Source organism: Lepus europaeus, chromosome 3, assembly GCF_033115175.1.
Source record: "Lepus europaeus isolate LE1 chromosome 3, mLepTim1.pri, whole genome shotgun sequence".
NCBI lineage: Eukaryota > Metazoa > Chordata > Mammalia > Lagomorpha > Leporidae > Lepus > Lepus europaeus.
Genome location: NC_084829.1, coordinates 67181499 through 67202968, shown reverse-complemented (window position 1 = coordinate 67202968; position 21470 = coordinate 67181499). Strand labels below are relative to the sequence as shown.

At 39.3% G+C, this 21470-nt stretch overlaps 1 protein-coding gene across 1 annotated transcript in view; it reads right to left on the bottom strand.

The window, feature by feature from the left end:
- Nucleotides 1-21470, bottom strand: part of COL19A1 (collagen type XIX alpha 1 chain) — a 415287-nt gene that overhangs the window by 169152 nt on the left and 224665 nt on the right. The window contains exon 14 of the mRNA XM_062187570.1: nt 15407-15460. Within this exon, the coding sequence (XP_062043554.1) occupies nt 15407-15460 (54 nt within the window). The remainder of the gene's footprint in view (nt 1-15406; nt 15461-21470) is intronic.

Sequence of the window (21470 nt, the reverse complement as noted above, 5' to 3'; positions counted from 1 at the left end):
TTTTTATATTATTTCAGCTGAAGCATAAAAAACATTCTCACACAAGAATTGAACTTCAAACCATACTTGTGGACAATGCAATCTGTCAGTTTCCTGTAGTTCAGAGCTGGTTATGTTTTAAGCAAAGAAGCTAAAGAACATACAAAAAAAAAAAAAAGACTCTTTAATATCAACATCACCTGCAATTGCATGTATACCAAAGAATTGCAAAATTGGCATTACCTTTGCACTGATGCTAGCTTTGTTTGTTCTTTGAGTTGATATTAGCTAGTTTTGCATGTCAAACAATGGAATCATTGTTAAATATTTACTCCAAAAAGATTTTTTTTTTTTTTTTGCAGGCAGAGTTAGACAGTGAGAGTGAATGAGAGAGAGAGAGAGAGAGGAGTAAGGTCTTCCTTTTCCGTTGGTTCACCCTCTCAGATGGCTGCTACGGCCGGTGTGCTGCGCTGATCCGAAGCCAGGAGCCAGGTGCTTCCTCCTGGTCTCCCAAGCAGGTGCAGGGTCCAAGCACTTGGTCCATCCTCCACTGCCTTCCCAGGCCACAGCAGAGAGCTGGACTGGAAGAGGAGCAACCGGGACAGAATCCGGAGCCCCGACCGGGACTAGAACCCGGGGTACCGGTACTGCAGGCGGAGGATTAGCCTAGTGAGCTGCGGCGCCAGCCGAAGATATCTTTGATACTATCATTTACTATATTAGTGTTTCAGCAATTTCTTTTTTTTTTTTTTTTTTTTTTTGGACAGGCAGAGTGGATAGTAAGAGAGAGAGACAGAGAAAGGTCTTCCTTTTTGCCGTTGGTTCACCCTCCAATGGCCGCTGCGGCTGGCGCATCATGCTGATCCGAAGCCAGGAGCCAGGTGCTTCTCCTGGTCTCCCACGCGGGTGCAGGGCCCAAGGACCTGGGCCATCCTCCACTGCCTTCCCGAGCCATAGCAGAGAGCTGGCCTGGAAGAGGGGCAACTGGGATAGAATCCGGCGCCCCAACCGGGACTAGAACCTGGTGTCCCGGCGCCGCAAGGCGGAGGATTAGCCTGTCAGCAATTTCATGTTTGTGTTTGTCTCAGCAATCTAAGTAAACCTTTTATAAAATGTATCCAGATCACTAATATTTAAATATAAAGTATTGAGCATTTGCTTTCATTGGATCATTAGAGATTCATTTATTTATTCATTTACTCTAATGGAGGGCAAGGGCAAGAGAGGAAAGGAAGAGACATGGAAATCTCCCATGTGTTGGTTTCTTCCCCAAATGCGTATAACAGTCAGGGTTCAGGCAGGACACAACCAGCAGTCCAGAACCTCAGTGCAGGTCTTCCATGTGACTGGCAGGTCTTCAAGTACTTGAGCCATTACCTGCTGCTTCCTAGTGTGTGCACCAAGAAAAAACTAGAATTGAGAGCAGAGTTGGGACTTGAACCCAGGTACTCTGATACAGAACACAAGCATCCCAACTGGCAGCTTAACTTCTAGGCCAAATGCCTGCTGCTCAATTCACTTTTTAAATTGATTTTCACTCTATCAAAAAATTGTTTTGGTTTTAAACATACTTATGTTTAAATACTGCAACCTTTTTGTAGTTTCATTTGTTAGCACATTGCTGCCAATATCATGCCACGATTTAGTGCTTTAACATCAATTAACTGAATTCAGTATATGAGTGATCATACTTCCTAACAAAACTAGTATCAATTACTTTAATCTTACTTTCTTTTGATGAGGCTGCTGCTGTGGTATGGAGGGTAAAGCCCCTGCCTGCAGCACCAGCATGCTATATGGGTGCTGGTTCAAGTCCTTGTTGCTCCACTTCCAATCCAGCTCCCTGCTAATGTGCCTGGGAATGCAGCAGAGGATAGCCCAAGTCCTTGTGCCCCTGCACCCCACATGGGAGACCCAGAAGCAGCTCCTGGCTTCAGTTTGGCCCAACCCTGGCTGTTGCAGACATTTGGGGAGTGAACCAGCGGGTGGAAGATCTCTCTCCTCTCTCTGTAACTCTGCCTTTCAAATAAATAAATAAATCTTAAAAAAAATTTTTTTACTCACTCCCAAAGCTATAATTCAGTTTATTTCTACCATATGATTGTGTCAGTAAAATTCAATGACATGGTTTTTGTCATTAGCTATGGTTTAAAATACATTTTACTTCTCTACCCTGATTAAAAGGTAAAGTAATTAACATTTATAAAAATAAATGATTACATTTCTCAGCTATTTGAAGATTACATTTTATAGGCTCACCTTACAATATCACATGTTATGTGGTCCAGCTCTTCATGACTCAGAGGCAGTTAGCAGCAGCTGTCACTTCTCCTTGTGAGTCCAGCAATTCAATGACTCACCTTTGACCAGTTCAACAAGGTGACTCCAACAGTCACACATTAAATTACATAGTGTTTTTATAAGAGTATTAAAACATGTATTTTCAATTTCCATACTTAGCACGGCCTCATGACAGCTTTCCCAGACACCACACTTGAGTAGTACTGCACTAATATTTTACTGTTGTGAAAGTTTTTTGATTTCAATCTTATTTAGGGGTACAATCTTAATTGCTCTACTTCTTTTCAAATCCTTGTAATTAGGTAAACAAGAGTTTGTCTTAAAAGAAAACAAATGTGGGTAAGGGTTTGGTGCAGCAGTTAAGTTGCCACCTGGGATGCACACAGCTCGTATCAGAGTGCCTGGATTTTAGTCCTGGCTCTGCTGTGTTCCACTTCCTGCTAGTGCACACTTTGGGAGCAGCAGGTTGTGGTTCAACTATATGGAGCCCTGCCACTCACATGGGAAACCTGGATTGCTTTCTGGGTTCCTGATTTTTGACTTGGCACAATTCTGGCTGTTGTGGGCATTTGGAGAGTGAATTAGAAGCTGGAAGATTTCTCTATCTTACCCTGCTGTGGTGGAATGAGGTGAAAAGTTCATGTCAAGATGGCCGCTGAGGTGAAAAGGTCATGCCAAGATGGCTGCTGACAACAGAAACTACCTGGCAACAGGCCGTGATTAGATGGCTTCGGAAACCATATGACAACAGAGCCTGACTGACGGCAGGCCATGATTGGTTGGTTTCAGAAACTGCCTGGCGACAAGAGCCTGACTGGCAACAGGCTGTGATTGGATAGCTTTGGAAACTGCCTGGCAACAGGCTGTGATTGGTTGGGGCATAGACCACCCCTTGACCAGAATGGCTGGTCTTGACTATATAAGCTGTTGTACTAACTGAAATAAATGAGTCTGTGGGCTGCTCGCCTCAAGCCTGCTTTCACCCAACTCCCGGGGTCTGTGTGGTGACTCCGCGCCTCTTGCCACCACCACACTCCTCCTCTCAGAAACAAATGCACTGCAACATTGTTGAGAAATCAACTGCAACACCCTGCCTTCTGAATAAAAAGAGTAAATAAATAAAAAAATCACCAAAACTAAAGATAAAGAAAGGAAAGCAAATGCCATGATAGTTACGAGGAAAATGGAGATCAGGTAGAATCCACTTTCATCCATCATTGCCCTCTTTTCCTTTCTTCCTTACCTAGTTCTTACAGAGATTTGGAGGCACAGTAGTGTAACGGTCTTGTGCCGTTGGCTGCCTCTTCCCAAACTCATTAATCATCAGCCTTATTGATGGTTTAGCTTATTCCAAAGTGAGGATGCTGACATTTTTGTGATATAATCAAATTGAAGTTGATTAGTAAAATAATTCTAAGTCACAGAATATTTTACAAGAATGTCCTAATTGGATTTGTTAGGAAAGTCTGCAAGACTTTCAAAACATGAGGATGAACAGTAATGAGCTCTGAGAACGTTCTGTAGATGTGTTCATCTTTCTAATTTTGTTCATGCTGGAAAACGTGCCTGTTGGAAATGATGTGGCAAAGCAGACAAATTATTTGTTTTTAGGAAACTCTATTATAGGTAATTAGATTTGAAATTGAATAGCAATATATAAAGGAGTAAGAAGCTGAATCATGGGTGGAAGATAATCAGGAATATTTTAGGTCTTAAGAATGAAAGATTAAAAGTGAAAGCTCTATACTATGAAATGCTGTGGGGAATTCACCTTTTCCATTTTTTGCTTTAGTTTTTCTTATGCTAGAAATCACCCAATTGAAGTATATTAGACACACTCAAGTCATGCTTCTTTGACAAAAATAAGAGAATAGTGTGCCATTTTAATATTAAATTAGAAGCATAACTTCTTTTGAATTAGTAATTTTTATACCATCCTACTTTACTTTGAAAAGATTTTATCTCTATGGCAACAACTGCAAAGAAATACACCATATTCATTTCCATCATATCTCAAAGAAAGAGAATTTTAAGCCCACAGTAGGTTACCAGTAAAGAATACAAACATTTATAGCTATAACCAGGGCGGGCAGGACTATTTACACGATAAACCAGCTCCTTGACATTTCCTAGCTGGTGAATGATACTTAATTAGCATGCTTCAAGATTTTTATATCATTCGAGGAAAAAAATGACAGTTTACAGAATGTGTGCAAAGATATAAAAAGTGAAAATTGCCAGAAGCAATAAAGATAAGGACAATTTAATCTTGACAATATTTTACCCTGACATCATTATGCTGTACCAACAAAAGAGTTATCCAAGAAGTTAGAGTTGTATCATAGCAAAATGGATTTGTAAAACAAAATAAATGAATTCAAACAGCTGGTAACAGAAATGTTCTTCTAAGATATTACTGGTGATCTACAAAGGAAAGGAGGTGTAGATGCAAAAGCTGAAAACTAAATGCCCAGATTTTTAGTATTGCTTGACAAATCTAGAAAACTCAAGATGTGGTACATTAGCTTTTTCTTCTCCCAATGTCTCATTTCCTCCATTTTCTTTTTAACATGGTGTCTTATACTTTTATATTATTTTCTCTTTTACCTGACTGACTTGGGCTTGCCATTCATGAAGGAAAAAAGTAGCAGCTATACATTTTTTCAGTCTGAACATATTGAACAATCTTGAGATCAATGACTATTATGATTAACAAGTTTTATTAAGTAATATCCACACTGATAAATTCTTCCTGCGTGAGATGAAATGCATATAAAATATGAATATACAATGCACTTTTATTACAAATTTTCCCACAACGTGAATGCTCCTGCCCCCTCAGCACCTTCTCTTGTGTCTTTCAGGTACCAACGCATGTTTACAATTGAGCCTTCTTTTTCAATTTCCTCTGGTTTGGAGGTCAGATTATTTATTTTGGTTTCCCACTGCAACTCTTAGTTTCTTCCTACACATTGTTTTCTTGCTTCCATTTGTAAAATATATTCAAGTACTAAAAAAAGAGTTTTTTCCTTGACTTCTCCAAGTTTAGTCTTAGGCCATCTCTTTTATACCTCAACTTGTGAAAAAAGTAGTTCACAATCCCCTTTCTCAATACCTGTCACATTCCAAACACCTGTGGAATGTTACTTCTGCCTCTGCACAAGAAAGAAACTGGGTTCTTTCAAGATCACTGACAGCTTTTCCTCAGATTCCATCCTTTCTGGAATCTCTGAAATATTTCCAATCGACTGGCCATGCCCTCTCTCTCCAAGCTTTCTCCATATTCTCTTATTTCTCCATACTATAACTTTCTTGTTCACCTCCCTACTGCTCCTGCAGGTCTACCCCAATTTCAAGGTTCTGCACTCAGATCTTTTTTTCTATAGAGTCTCCCTTGATCATTCTACCCACTCTGGCTACATTCATTATCACCTGTAAATGGATGACTTCCTAAGAGTAAACTCAGAATCTCAATCCATGTTAAGTTGCACTTCAAATGTACTTCAAATTGCGGGTCTCTTCACCAGCTCTGACGCTATGAGCTTCAAACTTCAAAAACGCAATCTTCCTCAAAAGAACATTTTCCTTTAGTATTTTGGGTAAATGTTCTACCATCATTTCAGATATGATACAATAGCAATTGTTTTCGATATTAAGTCCATTGTGTCATCTTTCTGCTTTATTTACTTTCCTCAATGTCTATTCTATGTGGCCATTTCACTTGTTTTTAAAGTATGCCCTGGGTTTGCCCATTGTCTCTTCTTAATTAGACTAAAAGAATGGTTCTGTTATTTTCTTTACTATAAAGTCTCTCTCTCCTCCTCTTCCTCCACCTCCTTCTCCCCCCTCCTCACCCCCTATGATGAGATGAATATTATCAAAGTTTTATTTTTATCATGTCTTCACTTTTGCTTGAGGACTTTACATTGTTAATACAAAGGATTATGTTTTTTACTCCATCTCTGGTACAGATGTAGGGGGGCCAGGCATGGCTGGTCCTCAGTTGCCAAGGATGTTGGCTGCTCCTGGCTTCTGCCTGTACCTTTTTCCAGGTTACCTTAGTCTATAAAAACTGCCTTGCTTGGAGGTAGCTAGGAAGGTACTGCCCTTCTGTCCACACAGTTGGGGCATCACATCCCCTTGCCTTATGGTAGGACAAATTCTGTGATGCTCCTGGGTTGCCTTGTGGGGTCATTATGAGAAGATATGTCTTCTGAAACCATATTTTAACCTGCATTTTCTCTTCCTTTTCCTGCATTCCTCAATCTGTCACAGGTTTCTCCCATGAATCATTTACATAGGAATTTCACCTGGCGCTTTGCTTTTAGGGAAATTTAACACAAGCCAATATCCATAGTAACTTATTTACTTTTTAAAAAAAAAAAAGATTTATTTATTTGAAACACAGAGTTACAGAAAGAGGTGGAGACAGGGAGAGAGGTGTTCCATCTGCTGGTTCACTCCCCAAATGGCCTCAATGGCCAGAGCTGAACTAATCCCAAGCCAGAAGCTTCTTCTGGGTCTCCCACATGGATGCAGGGGCCCAAGGGCTTGGGCCATCCTCTGCTGCTTTCTCAGGCACATCAGTGGGGAGCTGGATTGGAAGTGGAGCAGCCTGGATTTGAACCAGTGCCCATATGGGATGCCAGCGCTGCAGGTTGGGGCTGTGCCACAGCACCAGCTCTTATAGCACCTTGCATAAAATAGGCACTCACATGCTTCTTGAGTAAATAAATAGGCTTTCAGATCTCTTGGAGAGGTTTTTTTGTTCTACTGTAAACAACATTATTGAATAAATACACTTACTGGCCATTGAAATGTTCTGGAAAAGATGTAGAACATGGCATAAAACACATGGCCAATGAAGACTATGAAATGACAGCCTTAGTGTAGCAGAATGAAAAGTGGATTTTTTCTTCAATGATATCTTGCTTTTTTCATTACATTATCAATGGTTAATTTTCTTAATATGGAATCACTATTTAACATATATAAATTATGTGTTTACATTATTGAATTTTATGTGCAGTCAAGGTATTAAATATATTTCAGATATTCTTTAGTCAGCCTTTTTCATGGCCACGTAGAAGTATTATTAATATTTTTTACTTCAGCTATACAAATATCAATGTTTCCTAGTGTTCAAGAAATGTATTGATTAGAGATTTTAAAACCACAAATGACAAATGAAAAAATGTAGTGATAACATCATGTGATACATGTTGCTACAAATTTTAAAAGCATGATGGGGGGGCTGGCGCTGTGGCTTAGTAGGCTAAGCCTCCACCTGCAGCACCAGCATCCCTTATGGGTGCCAGTTCATGTCCTGGCTGCTCTTCTTCCAATCCAGGTCTCTACAAATGGCCTGGGAAAGCAGTGGAAGATGGCCCAAGTGCTTGGGCCCCTGCACCCATGTTGGAGAGCCAGAAAAAGCTCCTGGCTCCGGATTGGCCCAGCTCCAGCCATTGTGGCCATTTGGAGAGTGAACCAGTGGATGGAAGACCTTTCTGTCTATCCCTCTCTGTGTCTGTAACTCTAACTCTCAAATAAATAAAATCTTTTTTTTTTTTTATACTCAGAAAGCATGGATAACACACCCATCTATCTGTCTATTTATGTGGAACATACTAAAAATCTCAAAAGAATGCTAAGTATATTGATAACTGTCATACAAATGGAAAATGAAGAAAAATATTCTAAAATGTTTCTTCAAAATTCATGGTCTAAAATGACCATTATGCTTAGAAGCATAGAAATGAGTGTACTGTCAATTTGTTGGGTCAACAACAGGAGCCACTGTGCACTTGCTCCTCATGTGGGATCTCTGTCCTTAATGTGCTGTACATTGTGATTTAATGCTATAACTAGTACTCAAACAGTATGTTTCACTTTGTGTTTCTATGTGGGTGCAAACTGTTGAAATCTTTATACTAAATTGATCTTCTGTATATAAAGAGAATTGAAAATAAATCTTGATGTGAATGGAAGGAGAGAGGGGGCGGGAGAGGGGAGGGTTGTGGGTGGGAGGGAAGTTATGGGAGGGGGAAGCCATTGTAATCCCTAAGCTGTACACTGGAAATTTATATTCATTAAATAAAAGTTAAAAAAAAAAGAAATGAGTGTACTGTATAGTCCACTTTTCATAAACAGAAATTTCCAACCTTTCTTAAAAGTGTTGCATTACATTTGTTTATAATATTGTCTCCTGAAAACTGAAACATAACATACTATAAAAAGCACTGAAGAGCTATACAATTTAAGCTGCTTTGAGAATTCTGTGCTATTAGTGAAAGTAACTCAAAACACTTTGGAGTTTTAAAAAGTCAAGGCTTTGATTATTTATTGGAAAAATAATTTTGTGAGTTTCACAGTCAGTAGGTCATAAAATGTTTCATGTTCCAAACATTTTGCATTTCTGAAAAACTTACATGTCTATATTTCCCACACTGATTAATAACTAGTGATTAAGTATGGGTTTTGGCAGCCATGTATGGTCATTGTGTCCCAAATGGATAAGTAACTTTCTATTTGACATTTCCAATGGTAAATATAGTGAACAGCTACATATCTTCAATGTGATGTTCTGAATAAAGATACTGATACAAAAGTCCCAGCACAGTGCCACTTTGGCAGAAAGTGTCTTCCTTTTTTTCCGTCTGCTTTAAGGAATTCTGTGGCTAAGTCGCTAATATTTATAAGATTCCTTCATAGAACACTTGTCACCAGAGTTCATCCAAAGTGCTTCTGGCTTAATCCCATAATATACCTGAGGGCTAAGCTGTGATAAAACAGATAAATTTAGATTAGAATCTTGAGTGGTTTGCCTGAATTCACAAATCAATCCAATCCCACGGCTGTAAAAAGAGTAGTGGTGATTCCCACCCCTGTTCCTCACTGACTAGGCAATTCTGCTTTGTTAGCCAAGGATAGGTAGAGCATGAGAACTGAATGTGCATGCCTCAAGACATGCAGAGACCACAGAAGGACCGACTCAGGGATGGTGCTATGGTATAGAAGGTTAGGCCTCTGCCTGCAGTGCTGGCATCCCATACGGGCACCAATTCGAGTCCCAGATGTTCCACTTCTGATCCAGCTGCCTGCTAATGTGCCTGGGAAAGCAGTGAAAGATGGACCAAGTACTTGGGCCCCAATACCCACGTGGGAGACCCAGAAGAAGCACCTAGCTGCTGGCTTCAGCCTGGTCTTTTAGGGGTTGAAGCAGCAGGTGGATGATCTCTCTCTCCCTCTTTCTTTCTACCTTTCAAATAAAATAATTTTTTTTTAAAAAGACCAACTGCTTGTTTTGGTTTAGATTGGACTTGTCCCTTCACAAGTTCATGTGATGGAAGCTTGGTCCCAGTGTGATGGTGTTGAGGTGGTGACATCTTCAAGAGGTGGGTTTTTATGGAAAGTAACTAGGTCAGGGCCAGTGGTGTGGCTCAGTAGGTTAATCCTCTGCCTGTGGCACTGGAATCCTATATAGGCACCAGTTCTAGTCCTGGCTGTTCCTCTTCTGATCCCATGCTTTGCCTATGGCCTGGGAGAGCAGTGGAAGATGGCCCACGTGCTTGGGCCCCTGCACCTGCATGGGAGACCCAGAAGAAGCTCCTGGCTCCTGGCTTCAGATCGGCTCATCTCCAGCATTGCGGCCATTTGGGGATTGAAAAGGCAGATGGAAGACCTTTCTATCTCTCCCTCTCACTGTTTCTAACTCTATCTTCAAATAAATAAATAAAATCTTTAAAAAATTTATTAAAAATAAAGAAATAAGGTCTACTTGAAATATATTCACACACACATATGAAGAAAGAAAGAAACTTGGCCATGTGGGCTCCATGCTCATGAATGGATTAATGAGTAATGCTGTCTCAGGGGAATGGATGAAGTCTCATGGCACTCAATTAGTTTCTGGGAGAATGAGTTGTTGCAAGGGAGCCTGGCATCTTCTTGGAACCCCTCTTTCACATGTGCTGTTCAAAATTCTTGCACATGCTTCTGCCACTGTGATGGGCATCTGTCATAAGGGCCTCATCAGGGCCAACCAGATGCCAGTGTCATGCTCTTGAACCTCCATAATATGAGCTAAATTCACTTTTTTCTTTATAAAGTACTTCTCTTTGTTATTCTGTTATAGGGACACAAAACAGACTAAAGGAGTGTCATTAGTATTTGTCCCTTATAATGTGTGGCCTGAATTAGAAAAATAAAATGGGTTTCAAAGTAGTGCTTTGGTGAACTCCTCAATATTCTCTTTTTTCAAGACATGCAAACTTGGATTTTGGTAAGAGGCCACAAAACCAAGGGCAGATGTTTCTTAGTATCCAGAAGAGTGAAAAAGAATAAATAGCCCTGTGGCGTTGGAGAATAGCCAGATGCTTCTGGACCCAGTTTTCTTAGTGGTAGATTAGAATGACACTAAATTCCCCTTACCATTTAGCGGTAAAATGTGTTAATCTGATGTTTACTGAAACGCCAGTGCCATCCCTAGGTCCCTCCCTTCAGAAGTCTCAGGGCCTCTGGGCCTCATGCACTGGGTTGTCTAGGGAATGGTGTGCTTCTTTCATAGCAGAGAATAGCTCTGGGATCAATTCAGATAAGTAAGCCATTCAGAGTCAGAATTCTCTTGGAAAAAACATGAAACATTTCTTCTTTCCTAAACCAAACAACAGAAAACTTGTTTTGTTTCTATACAAATAGCATCATTTGATCCTTCACTTATATAAGAATTTTTTAAAAAAACCTCAGTTCATTGTAGTTTTACTACCTATACGAGTGTTGGAACAAAATAGTTTGCAATAATGTTATTTTTCCCTCGTTGACAGCCTTCTCAGGGTATTTTGTTTCTTCTGCTTAAAGTGCACTGCAGAGACCGCTAATTAGAGTGAAGTTTCCCACAGTGGACCACAGGCACACTGTCATTAACTAGTTGTGATATTTAACTTTAAGGGATGGTCTGTTAGCACAAAGTCTGCGCTACATTTTGTACTGTATCTATTTTTCACTTGATTTTAATTAGACTGAGCTAGGTATTATCTCCTAGTATCTTGTTCCTTTGATTTATCTTTTCCCCCAGTAATACAATGTGAGCATATTTGAGGATTTTTATCCTTGCAACACAACTGTACTCCTGTAGTGCAGTTATTTGTTTGATGTGAACATATATGAACTTCTTTCACTTATTCTGGTCTTTTTTTTTTCTTTTGACGGGCAGAGTTAGACAGTGAGAGAGAGAGAGAGAGAGAGACAGAGAGTAAGGTCTTCCTTTTCCGTTGGTTCACTCCCTCAGATGGCTGCTACGGCCGGCGCGCTGTGCCGATCCAAAGCCAGGAGCCAGGTGCTTCCTCCTGGTCTCCCATGCGGGTGCAGGGCCCAAGGACCTGGGCCGTCCTCCACTGCCTTCCCGGGTCACAGCAGAGAGCTGGACTGGAATAGGAGCAACCAGGACAGAACTGGAACCCCAACAGGGACCAGAAGCTGGGGTGTTGGCGCCGCAGGCGGAGGATTAGCCAAGTGAGTCGCGGCGCCGGCCTGGTCTTACTTCTTTACTTCAGCAACTGTTCAATCCAGATTTGGGAGACACCAAATATCTAATATTTACTATACAGCCCTGCAAACAGGAATGCATTTATAAATGCAGATTTCATCACTTTTGGCCTCTTAGTTGGTTACTGCACTCCTGCTTGAGATCTGAACAGGATACACAATGCCTCATTTATCCATCTAGAAATGTCAGATGGCATCTCAAGGTGATCCTCATAGAGACATCCTGAGGTAATTTCACAGGAAGTGAATGTAAATGTAAAGAGATGTTGTCTGCATGCCAGGAAGTTTTAACAAATGCAATAAATATCAACCACTAGTTGTAAAATCCAGAACCTCTGCTGTTATTTATAACATGTGCATTTACATGGTCATGTATAGATACAAGAAAAAAGAGGGTCCTTTAGATATTTTTGTCTTTTTAAATTTTTTTTGACAGGCAGAGTGGACAGTGAGAGAGAGAGAGACAGAGAGAAAGGTCTTCCTTTACCGTTGGTTCACCCTCCAATGGCTGCTGCACCTGGCGCGCTGCGGCCTGCGCACCGCGCTGATCTGAAGCCAGGAACCAGGTGCTTCTCCTGGTCTCGCATGCAGGTGCAGGGCCCAAGGACTTGGGCCATCCTCCACTGCACTCCTGGGCAATAGCAGAGAGCTGGCCTGGAAGATGGGCAACCGGGACAGAATCTGGTGCCCCGACCGAGACTAGAACCCGGTGTGCCGGCGCCGCAGGCGGAGGATTAGTCTATTGAGCCACAGCACCAGCCAGATATTTTTGTCTTACCTAAGACCAGAGTTAAAACTATCATTTTAAATATATATTTTAACATTTATTGTTAGTAATAGAATTTCTTGGTACAAGAACACCAATCATTGTTCTAGTGAGTAAGCAGAATTGTGGATGCATTCACATACATTTATAGGTAAATGTCGGTTTTGACCCATAAAGATGAGATGACAATTTTTACCTCCCCTCCCCCCTCACTTTATGTGAAACTAATCAAATTACTTCCTGAGGCTGTAAGAACCTCTCTCCCCACCCAGATACAAGCCCATGTCACGATAGGCAACTGAAGCAATGGTTAGTGGTTTCTACTGGCCCTGAAGTCTCTTCATTGGGACCTTGAGGTCATTCTCATAGTTGTGAAGTTAGCCCTCTGGAATAAACTAAAAGCAAGGAGAAATATTACTTTGTTTTTATTTTTTACTGCACTGAGAGGTAGGTCTAAACTGCCTCATTGCTTGCTGTATTCTATAAAGCTGTCATTGAACACAGCTAGGCCATAGAAGCATAATTTCACTTGAAAAATATATCCAGCCCCATAAAGACAAATCAGCTTAAGGAACATTTTGCTTAGATGAGACTTATAGTATGTGCTGTGTTTCCTGAAGCAATGATTTTGATGTCTTTTTTCCTAATGGGAACAATATAACCCAGAAATCATTAGAATATAATTTATGTTACTTCTGTCATCTGAGGTAAAGCACATAAACCAGTTCTGAAACAAACAAGCCTAAAGAAAAACAAAGTGTTTTACCATGAAAGTCCTGGTAAATTTGGGCAAGATCAGCGCCATTTATTCCTAAGACAAACACTGAGATCTGAGCAACTATACAATGACAGCATCAATCTCATCTCTGCTTTTTTAAGGAAGAGAAACCAATCTGCTCCATGTCTGGAAAATTTTCACTTACTGAATTTTATTATCAAGTTGGATAAGTACAGGACATCAGGAAGCAGCTGGGGTATCAGAGCAAGGGGACAGATGTCCAGATAAAGGAAGAACTCTGATCAAAGTTAAATAACATAGGTTCAACGAAGTAGCAGTGAAAAAGGTCATTTTACCTGAGATTTTCTTGATCAAATACATGTTCTCCTTAGTTAACAAGTTAATGATTTGTCTAAAATTAAATACTGTATTTATTAAAGACACTATGCCTAGGAGTAAAGTGCCTAAGGCTTGCCTGATCAAACATATGTAATCAAAATATAGGAGTACACCTTACCATACACAGACATAGCCATACAACTGCTTTTTTTTTGTAAAGATTTATTTATTTACTTGAAAGAGTTACATAGAGAAGGAGAGGCAGAGAGAAAGAGAGGGAGGTCCTCCATCCACTGGTTCACTGCCCAATTGGGTGCAACGGCTGGAGCCGCGCCAATCTGACGTCAGGAGTTTCTTTTGGGTCTCCCACACTGGGGCAGGAGCTCAAGGACTTGGGCCATCTTCCACTGCTTTCCCAGGCCACAGTAGAGAGCTGGATCAGAAGTGGAGTAGCCGGGATTCCAACTGGTACCCATATGGTATGCCAGGACTGCAGGCGACGGCCCCGCAACTGCTTTTATAAGTCCAAAAGCTGAGCTTGGTGCTCGTACTGTAGCATAGTAGGCTAAGCCTCTGTCTGTGACACCAGTATACCACATGTGCACGAATTCATGTCCCAGCTGCTCCTTTTCCAATCCAGCTCTCTGCCTATGGCCTGGGAAAGCAGTGGAAGATGGTCCAAATGTTTGGGCCCCTGCACACATGTGGGAGACCTGGAAGAAATTCCTGGCTTCAGAGCCCTTCTCTGTCTATGTTTTTAAAAATATGGTATTTGTCAAAGAGCAGTGGCAATAAACACAAACTATGTCTAACAATGTCTATAAAATTCTATTATATTTTTTACGTTCTGAGATGACATTACTCTTTATAGAAGATAAAAACAAAAAAAATATAAATTGTCTGGACAAATTGCGAATAACTACTGGAAATGACTAAAAATCAGATTTGGGGTTAATAAACGGCCACAGTAGAGAGGACATGGGGACCAGAGTCAGAAGCCCAACTTCAGCAGTCACTTGAACACTCTAACGCACAGAATCCTCCTTTGTAAGTAACAGAAATTGATCAGACCTGTTCTATTTAACCCAAAGACTTCATGAATAATCATACAGGAAAGCACACATACATAAGTCTGAGACTTTAGAATGATCTGGACATAGCAATAGTGGTGAGCCATAAGAATGAAATCCTCAGTGTTCAGGTGAAGACACACTGTCATCACTACACAGCAGGAATTCCTCTTAGCAGGTGATGAGGAGACTCGACTGGACCAGAGACACATGGTCATTACTATAACCTCAGCTGAAATTGCAATCTATTCACTTACTGTATATTTTATCTCAATGATGAAAGGGGAGTTAAGGAAGAGTCACTGATGTTAATGATTTAATTTGCTAAAGAATGCATTTAATGTTCACAATCTTCATAGAATTGATGAATGGGTTGAACCTCCACAAAGATACTCATCAGCTTATCACAAGAACTAAAAACATGACCAAAGTACTCTAGATCAAATTAGGGTTAATTCATTTAGCCCAAACAATACCTCTGCACTTGTGCTGCCAATTGTGAAAACATATAGACTATTCTGAATTGTAAAACCTCTGTTGAAATCTCAAATCTTAAATTTCAGCCCTTGGATACTCGATACTCTCCTTATGCCCATTTACTTGCTATATTTTGATTTCATTTTTATCAGTGTTCAGAAATAAGTAACCCCTGGGTTAGTAATGGCCACCAGTTGTTCCAAGTTTACTTACCCTCTGACCTTCTTTTCCAGGTGGACCTTGGGGCCCCTGCATGCCCAGGGAATCCTGTGATGAAAATGAGACACATGTCAGTAGACTGTTTCAAGTACATCTGCCTCACCAAGAATGTTGTGAAAATAATACTTATTTCATTTATTAAACCGAACTTTTAAAGTAACTTGAGCTCTGGCAAGGTTAAGCTACATAATACATTAATAATGAATTCCCCTTCTATGATTATCTTTGTAGCTAACTCCAGAAAAGAACCAAAAGAGTAATTCCAAACCAGCTGTGAGATTTAATATTCACTCCCAGTGAAAAGCACCATCTGACTGGAACCACACTTCACAAAACTATCACAAATAAATGGCAACAGTATTTCCAACAACAACAACACAAAACCTGTCTGTATACTTAAACTCTATAAAGAACACTACATTTCTGGTGGAGAGTAGCTCTGTAAGTATCTTCTAAAAAACATATTGATTTAGAACATTTAACTTTCAGCATCATGGGCATCACTTAATGCTTTCTCATAGTGTTGTCAAGTGTAACAGAAAACAGACATTTTTTTTCAGAGCTAAAACTGTCCAGGAAACCCTAGGTGTTGTTAACTTGGAAGTCCTCTGATTTTTACTGTTGCACAGGAATCCCTAGTTAAAACATGAAATTCAAAATGATGATGTTACTACATTTTTAAAATTGTATCAGTTACTGTGGCTTCTTCTGTTTTTCTAGCTGCTTCCTCCTTTCATTTTCAACAGCTCAATGTGGGGGATTTCAAGTTCATTTTCTTCTCAGTTCACATTCGCTCTCCATTACCTCATATACTTGAGGGCCTTGGATTCTTGAAGCCAGTGATCCCGGGATTTGCAATCCCAGTTTATCTTCGAGTTGCATGCTAGGCAGACCCTCAGCTATCTCACAGGCATCCAAGATTTAGCACATCAACTCTGATCTCAGCACCATCTCTCCCAAAATGGGTCCTCCTCCAGCATTTCCCAACTCAATAAACTCATACAATACCCTCCTGGTGCTCTTGCCAGAAATCTAGAATTCATTCTTCATCCACCCCTCTCTCAAATGTATCCCTCACACTAGGATGCCAACTCTGATCTTAGCTCTAAGAAGTGTTTGGATCCATTATTTCTCTGTATTACATCTGTTTCAATGATCACTTCTGCTCATCTGAGTTTCCTGATTGACTCTGCACATTTTCTCTAAATTGTCCACATGACAGCAAAACTGATCTTCAGAAAATCTGGCTTACTCTTCCTGATTCTCTTCCCAAATGCCTTGTTTCAGTCTCACAGTGACCATACTTTACTTTTTTTTTTTTTTTTTTTTTTTTTTTTTTTTTTTTTTTTTTTTTTTTGGTGATAGATAGAGTTAGACAGTGAGTGAGAGAGAGACAGACAGAGAGAAAGGTCTTCCTTCCTCTGGTTCACTCCCCAAATGGCTGCAATGGTTGGAACTATGCCGATCTGAAGCCAGGAGCCAGGTACTTCCTCCTGGTCTCCCATGTGGGTGCAGGGGCCCAAGACCCTGGGCCATCCTCCACTGCCCTCCCGGGCCACAGTAGAGAGCCGGACTGGAAGAGGAGAAACCGGGACTAGAACCCGGCGCCCACGAGATGCCGACACTGCAGGCGGAGGATTAACCAAGTGAGCAACGGCATGGGTCCCCATACTTTACTTTTAAAGTACTTAACTATTGAGGCTGGTGCTGTGGTGTAGTGGGTAAAGCCACCACCTGAAGTGCTAGCATCCAATATGGGCGGCACTGGTTTGAGTCCCGGCTGCTCTAATTCTGATCCATCTCTCTGCTATGGCCTGGGAAAGCAGTGGAAGGACTTGGGCCCCTGCACCCATATGGGAGACCTAGAAGAAGCTCCTGGCTTCAGATTGGCTCAGCTCAGGCCATTGTGGCCAACTGGGGAGTGAATCAGCGGATGGAAGACCTCTCTCTCTGCCTCTCCTTCTCCTGTGTAACTCTTTCAAATAAATGAATAAACCTTTAAAAAAAAAAAGTACCTTACACAAATTAATTTCAATGATCACTCATGTGTTATTAACCTGTTAGTGAAATCAATTCACAGTTGGAAGTCAATACACTCTAATAAAAGTTACTGGGTAAAGGCTTACAAGGCTTTCTAAATATTTATAATTAATCTATCACATGTTAAATGCCTCTAATGGTTTGGAATAACTGAAAAGTCTAATGATACATATTCAAATAAGTCAGAATTAATCTTCATTTCAGAAGAAATATTTTTGTCATTCAATTTAAAGATAATTAGTGCTCATTTTTATAATACGACCTTTATCTTTAAAAGTCAGAGCTACCCTTTAAGTTAAAATACCAGATGTGCTTATGATGACTCCTTGTCATCACACCCACATCCATTCATTTTTAATTTTTCATAAAAACTAAATAGTGTCATATTTATATAAAGTTGCCAAATATTTTTATTTCATTTAAAATTGTTTATTTTTCATCTACTTGAAAGGGGGAGGGAGAGAGATAGAGAAGGGAGTAGGGAGTAGGGAGGGAGGAGAGGGGAGAGGGAGAGATTTTCCATCTATTGGTTCACTTTCCAAATGCCTACAAGGGCTGGGCCAGGATGAAGCCAGGAGCCTCAAACTCCATCTGGGTCCCCCACGAGCAGCAGAGGCCCATGCATTTGAGCCATCATCTGCTGCCTCCCAGGCTGCGTTATTAGAAAGCTGGATTAGAAATGGAACAGCTGGGCACTCTGACATGGGATCCAAGTAACCCACGTGGCAGCGCAACCCACTGTGTGGCAAGATCTTCTCTCCTCATATATTTTAACTTTGAATAAAAGATATTTTAGCTTTCATTCAGATACTTTTAATTTCATAAAACTTAGAATTCAATATAAATTATTGTAACTAACTTTCAAAAACATTAGCACCAAAAAATCCTGCATTTGTCATCAATTTGGAGTTCCCCTAAATCTTTGTCTCCTCCATAAAAGATGAATAAAAACAATATCTTTATCACTTTCACTTTTTAATCTAACTTTTGGAACAATTTAACATTTCAGCAGATATATGGAGGCTATGTTTTATTGATTAAGGCAGAAAAACCACCAAGGGGTGAAAAAGTAATCAATTTTATTTATAGTTTTTAAGACAACTGCCAAATGATAAATAACCAAGAGAAGCTGGCTAATTATATGAACTTTAGGATGGCAAATTCCTAATGTACATAAGAAAAACAAGTCAAAATCCAAATATATCAAAATACTTATTATAACTTTTTTATAAAACTGACACAACCTTGGCTCCAGATGAAAATTTCCCCTTTTACTTTTAGGAAAACTGTTATCATTTCATGAATAGTCAAACTAACATGTAATATTTTTGATATTCATCAAAATGCTGATAGCTCTTTGAGTATTTTTAAACATGAAATACCAAAACATTTATACACCAAGCATCTTCAAGGGAATATGCTTAATTCTGAATACACAGGATCAAAAAACCCACTCCTAGTTGGAGTTATTATGTAGCAAAAACCAACATAATACAAGAATATTAAATTTGATTTAGAATGTATTCAACAGATGGAAAAATATTTATGAGAAACTTTTGTGTGCAAGGTCAAAATAATAAGCTAAGGCACCAACTCCCCTCCATAAACCCACTAGCTTGCTTCCTGAATGTTTTGCCAAGTCTGAGACCCAGTTAAGCATCTGATGGACAATTTGGAAATTTTTTTTTAACAATTTATTGATTTGAAAGGCAGAGTTACAGAGACAGACAGGCAGAAGCAGACAGATATAGACATACGGAGAGTGAGAACAAGAGATCTTCCATCCATTAGTTCACTCCCCAAATGGCTGCAACAGCCAGGGCTGGGCCGGGTTGAAGACAGGAGCTAGGAGCTTCATCTGGGTCTTCCAGGTGGGTATAAGGGTCAAGTACTTGGTCCATTGTCCACTGCTTTCTCAGGAACATTACAAGGGAGCTGGATCTTAAGTGGAGTAGCCAAGACTCAAACCAGGGCCCATGTGGGATACAAGTGTTGCAGGAGACAGCTTAACCCACTGTGCCACAGCACTGGCTCCTAGAAATTCTTTTTAATCTGTATAGAAGAATATTTTTCAAGAACTAAGAGATTAAACTTTGGGGATAACTGTTTACTGTTATTCAGGTCATTACTCCCATTTAGTAAAGTCAAATAATGGGTTTATTTATCACTTACTATATGCATTAGATTATACCTAAGCTCCAGTTTATCAGATTTAAACTTGGACAAGCTTAGCAGTTGTATCAGAACTCTTTCCATAAGTCTTTTATATTGTGGCTTTGAAAAGCTCATTGTACATCATTTATCCTCCACTGACTGCAAGTCCTAGAGGAAGGAGGCTCTTTTCTGCTATGCCCTATCACACTTGCTGACGGAACGCAATGCACATTTGTAACAATACTGAGTGTTGGCCTCAAGACACAGGTTTCTGCTCTCCATATATTCACTTTAATATTTAAAATTTTGTCTTTCACAACATTGTAGAGTTTTTAGTGTTGTCTGCTTTCTTCTATATGAAATGGTCATTACATTCTCTGATGTCTAAGAGTATGCCTTATAGTTCATTTATGAATCAATTTTTCATCTGTAATATCAGTGTTATAGACATTATTCAACTTTTTAACTACTGCTTTACATTTTACAGATATATATATAATTTTTTTCTAGTTAGGATAATCTTTAAATGTCTGTGTACACATGGTACATTTGTATAATCTGTACAATTTAAAATTTAACTTCTAAGAATGCCTATCCATTTTTGCTAATTTTCCCACTGATTTTGACCACTATAAAAATAGCAGTAAATCAAACTATTTCTAGAAAATTTATAAATGTACAGATTTATCACTTTTCTGAAAGAGAAGCTTGAGAACATATTTAGGATATTCACGATGGGAACATCTGCCTGTGTCTATATAGACACTCTTTCTGTTTTTAAAAGTGGAATTCTGGATATTAAAAATGTTGACAAAGAAAGGAATTCATAAGGCTGTTATTTCTTTTGACTGGGATAAAAATATGCAAAAGATACTCTAAGCCAGCTACACCATTTGAAGTTCCAGGGGATAGCTATTACAATGTGCTGCTTTTCACTTAGCTCTCTCTGTGCATTCTGCTGATTATATAAGACAAACCAAGGCTTATCATCGTGGAAGCCCATGTAAATATTTAACTGAGAAATTACTTAGAATTAACTGGTTCAGAACGGGATTTTGAAGTGTTTAGCAAACACAGCAGATGTTTAGTACAGTTAATATGGTAGATTAATTGCATTTCAACACATTTTAATTTGTGAAAAGAGGCAAGATACATTCATAACTTCTCAATAAAGGAAAGAAGCTGGAGTAAAAACAGAAGTTTCATTTTAAAGCATTATTTTTTACTCTCTTGCTAGGGATGCTGAGGTACATATGATACCTAATACCCACTTCAATAAAATTGTTCTGTGAGTAAATGTATTTTAAATGTTATGATTATGGATTTAGAGTATGCTTCATAGACTTGAAACATAAGATTAAGCAGAATATGCATAAATTCTTAAAATACTACTAGAGGATTTTCTGTGTTTCAAATAGAATGGACAAAATTAAAACGGAAAACAGTTTATCTGTTTTATGTCTTTAACATGAAATGGTGGGAACAACTTTTCTAATCTGGGACATCAGAATGAAATTTCATTTTGTATTTATATTTGGCTCTTCTGAAAATGAATTATTCTATGACAGGAAATAAGTTTTATAACGGCTTAAGCAAAGTAAGTAAAACTATAATAGACATCTAGTCTAGTAATGGGAAGTGTTTTTCGTATTATTTGTAAGTGGAATTTAAGAATGACTGTGCTAACAAATTAAAGGATGACTAGTTATATGTTACTTCACAGAATTATTCTGATACTCAAAAGAATTTTCTTTAGAGTGCTAAATACTCAGTAAAGGAATTCTATGTTTATACGAAAAGTCAATCATATTATAAGCAGCTGTCAATGTCTAATAGAAATTAGATGTATTTGAAGTACAGAATA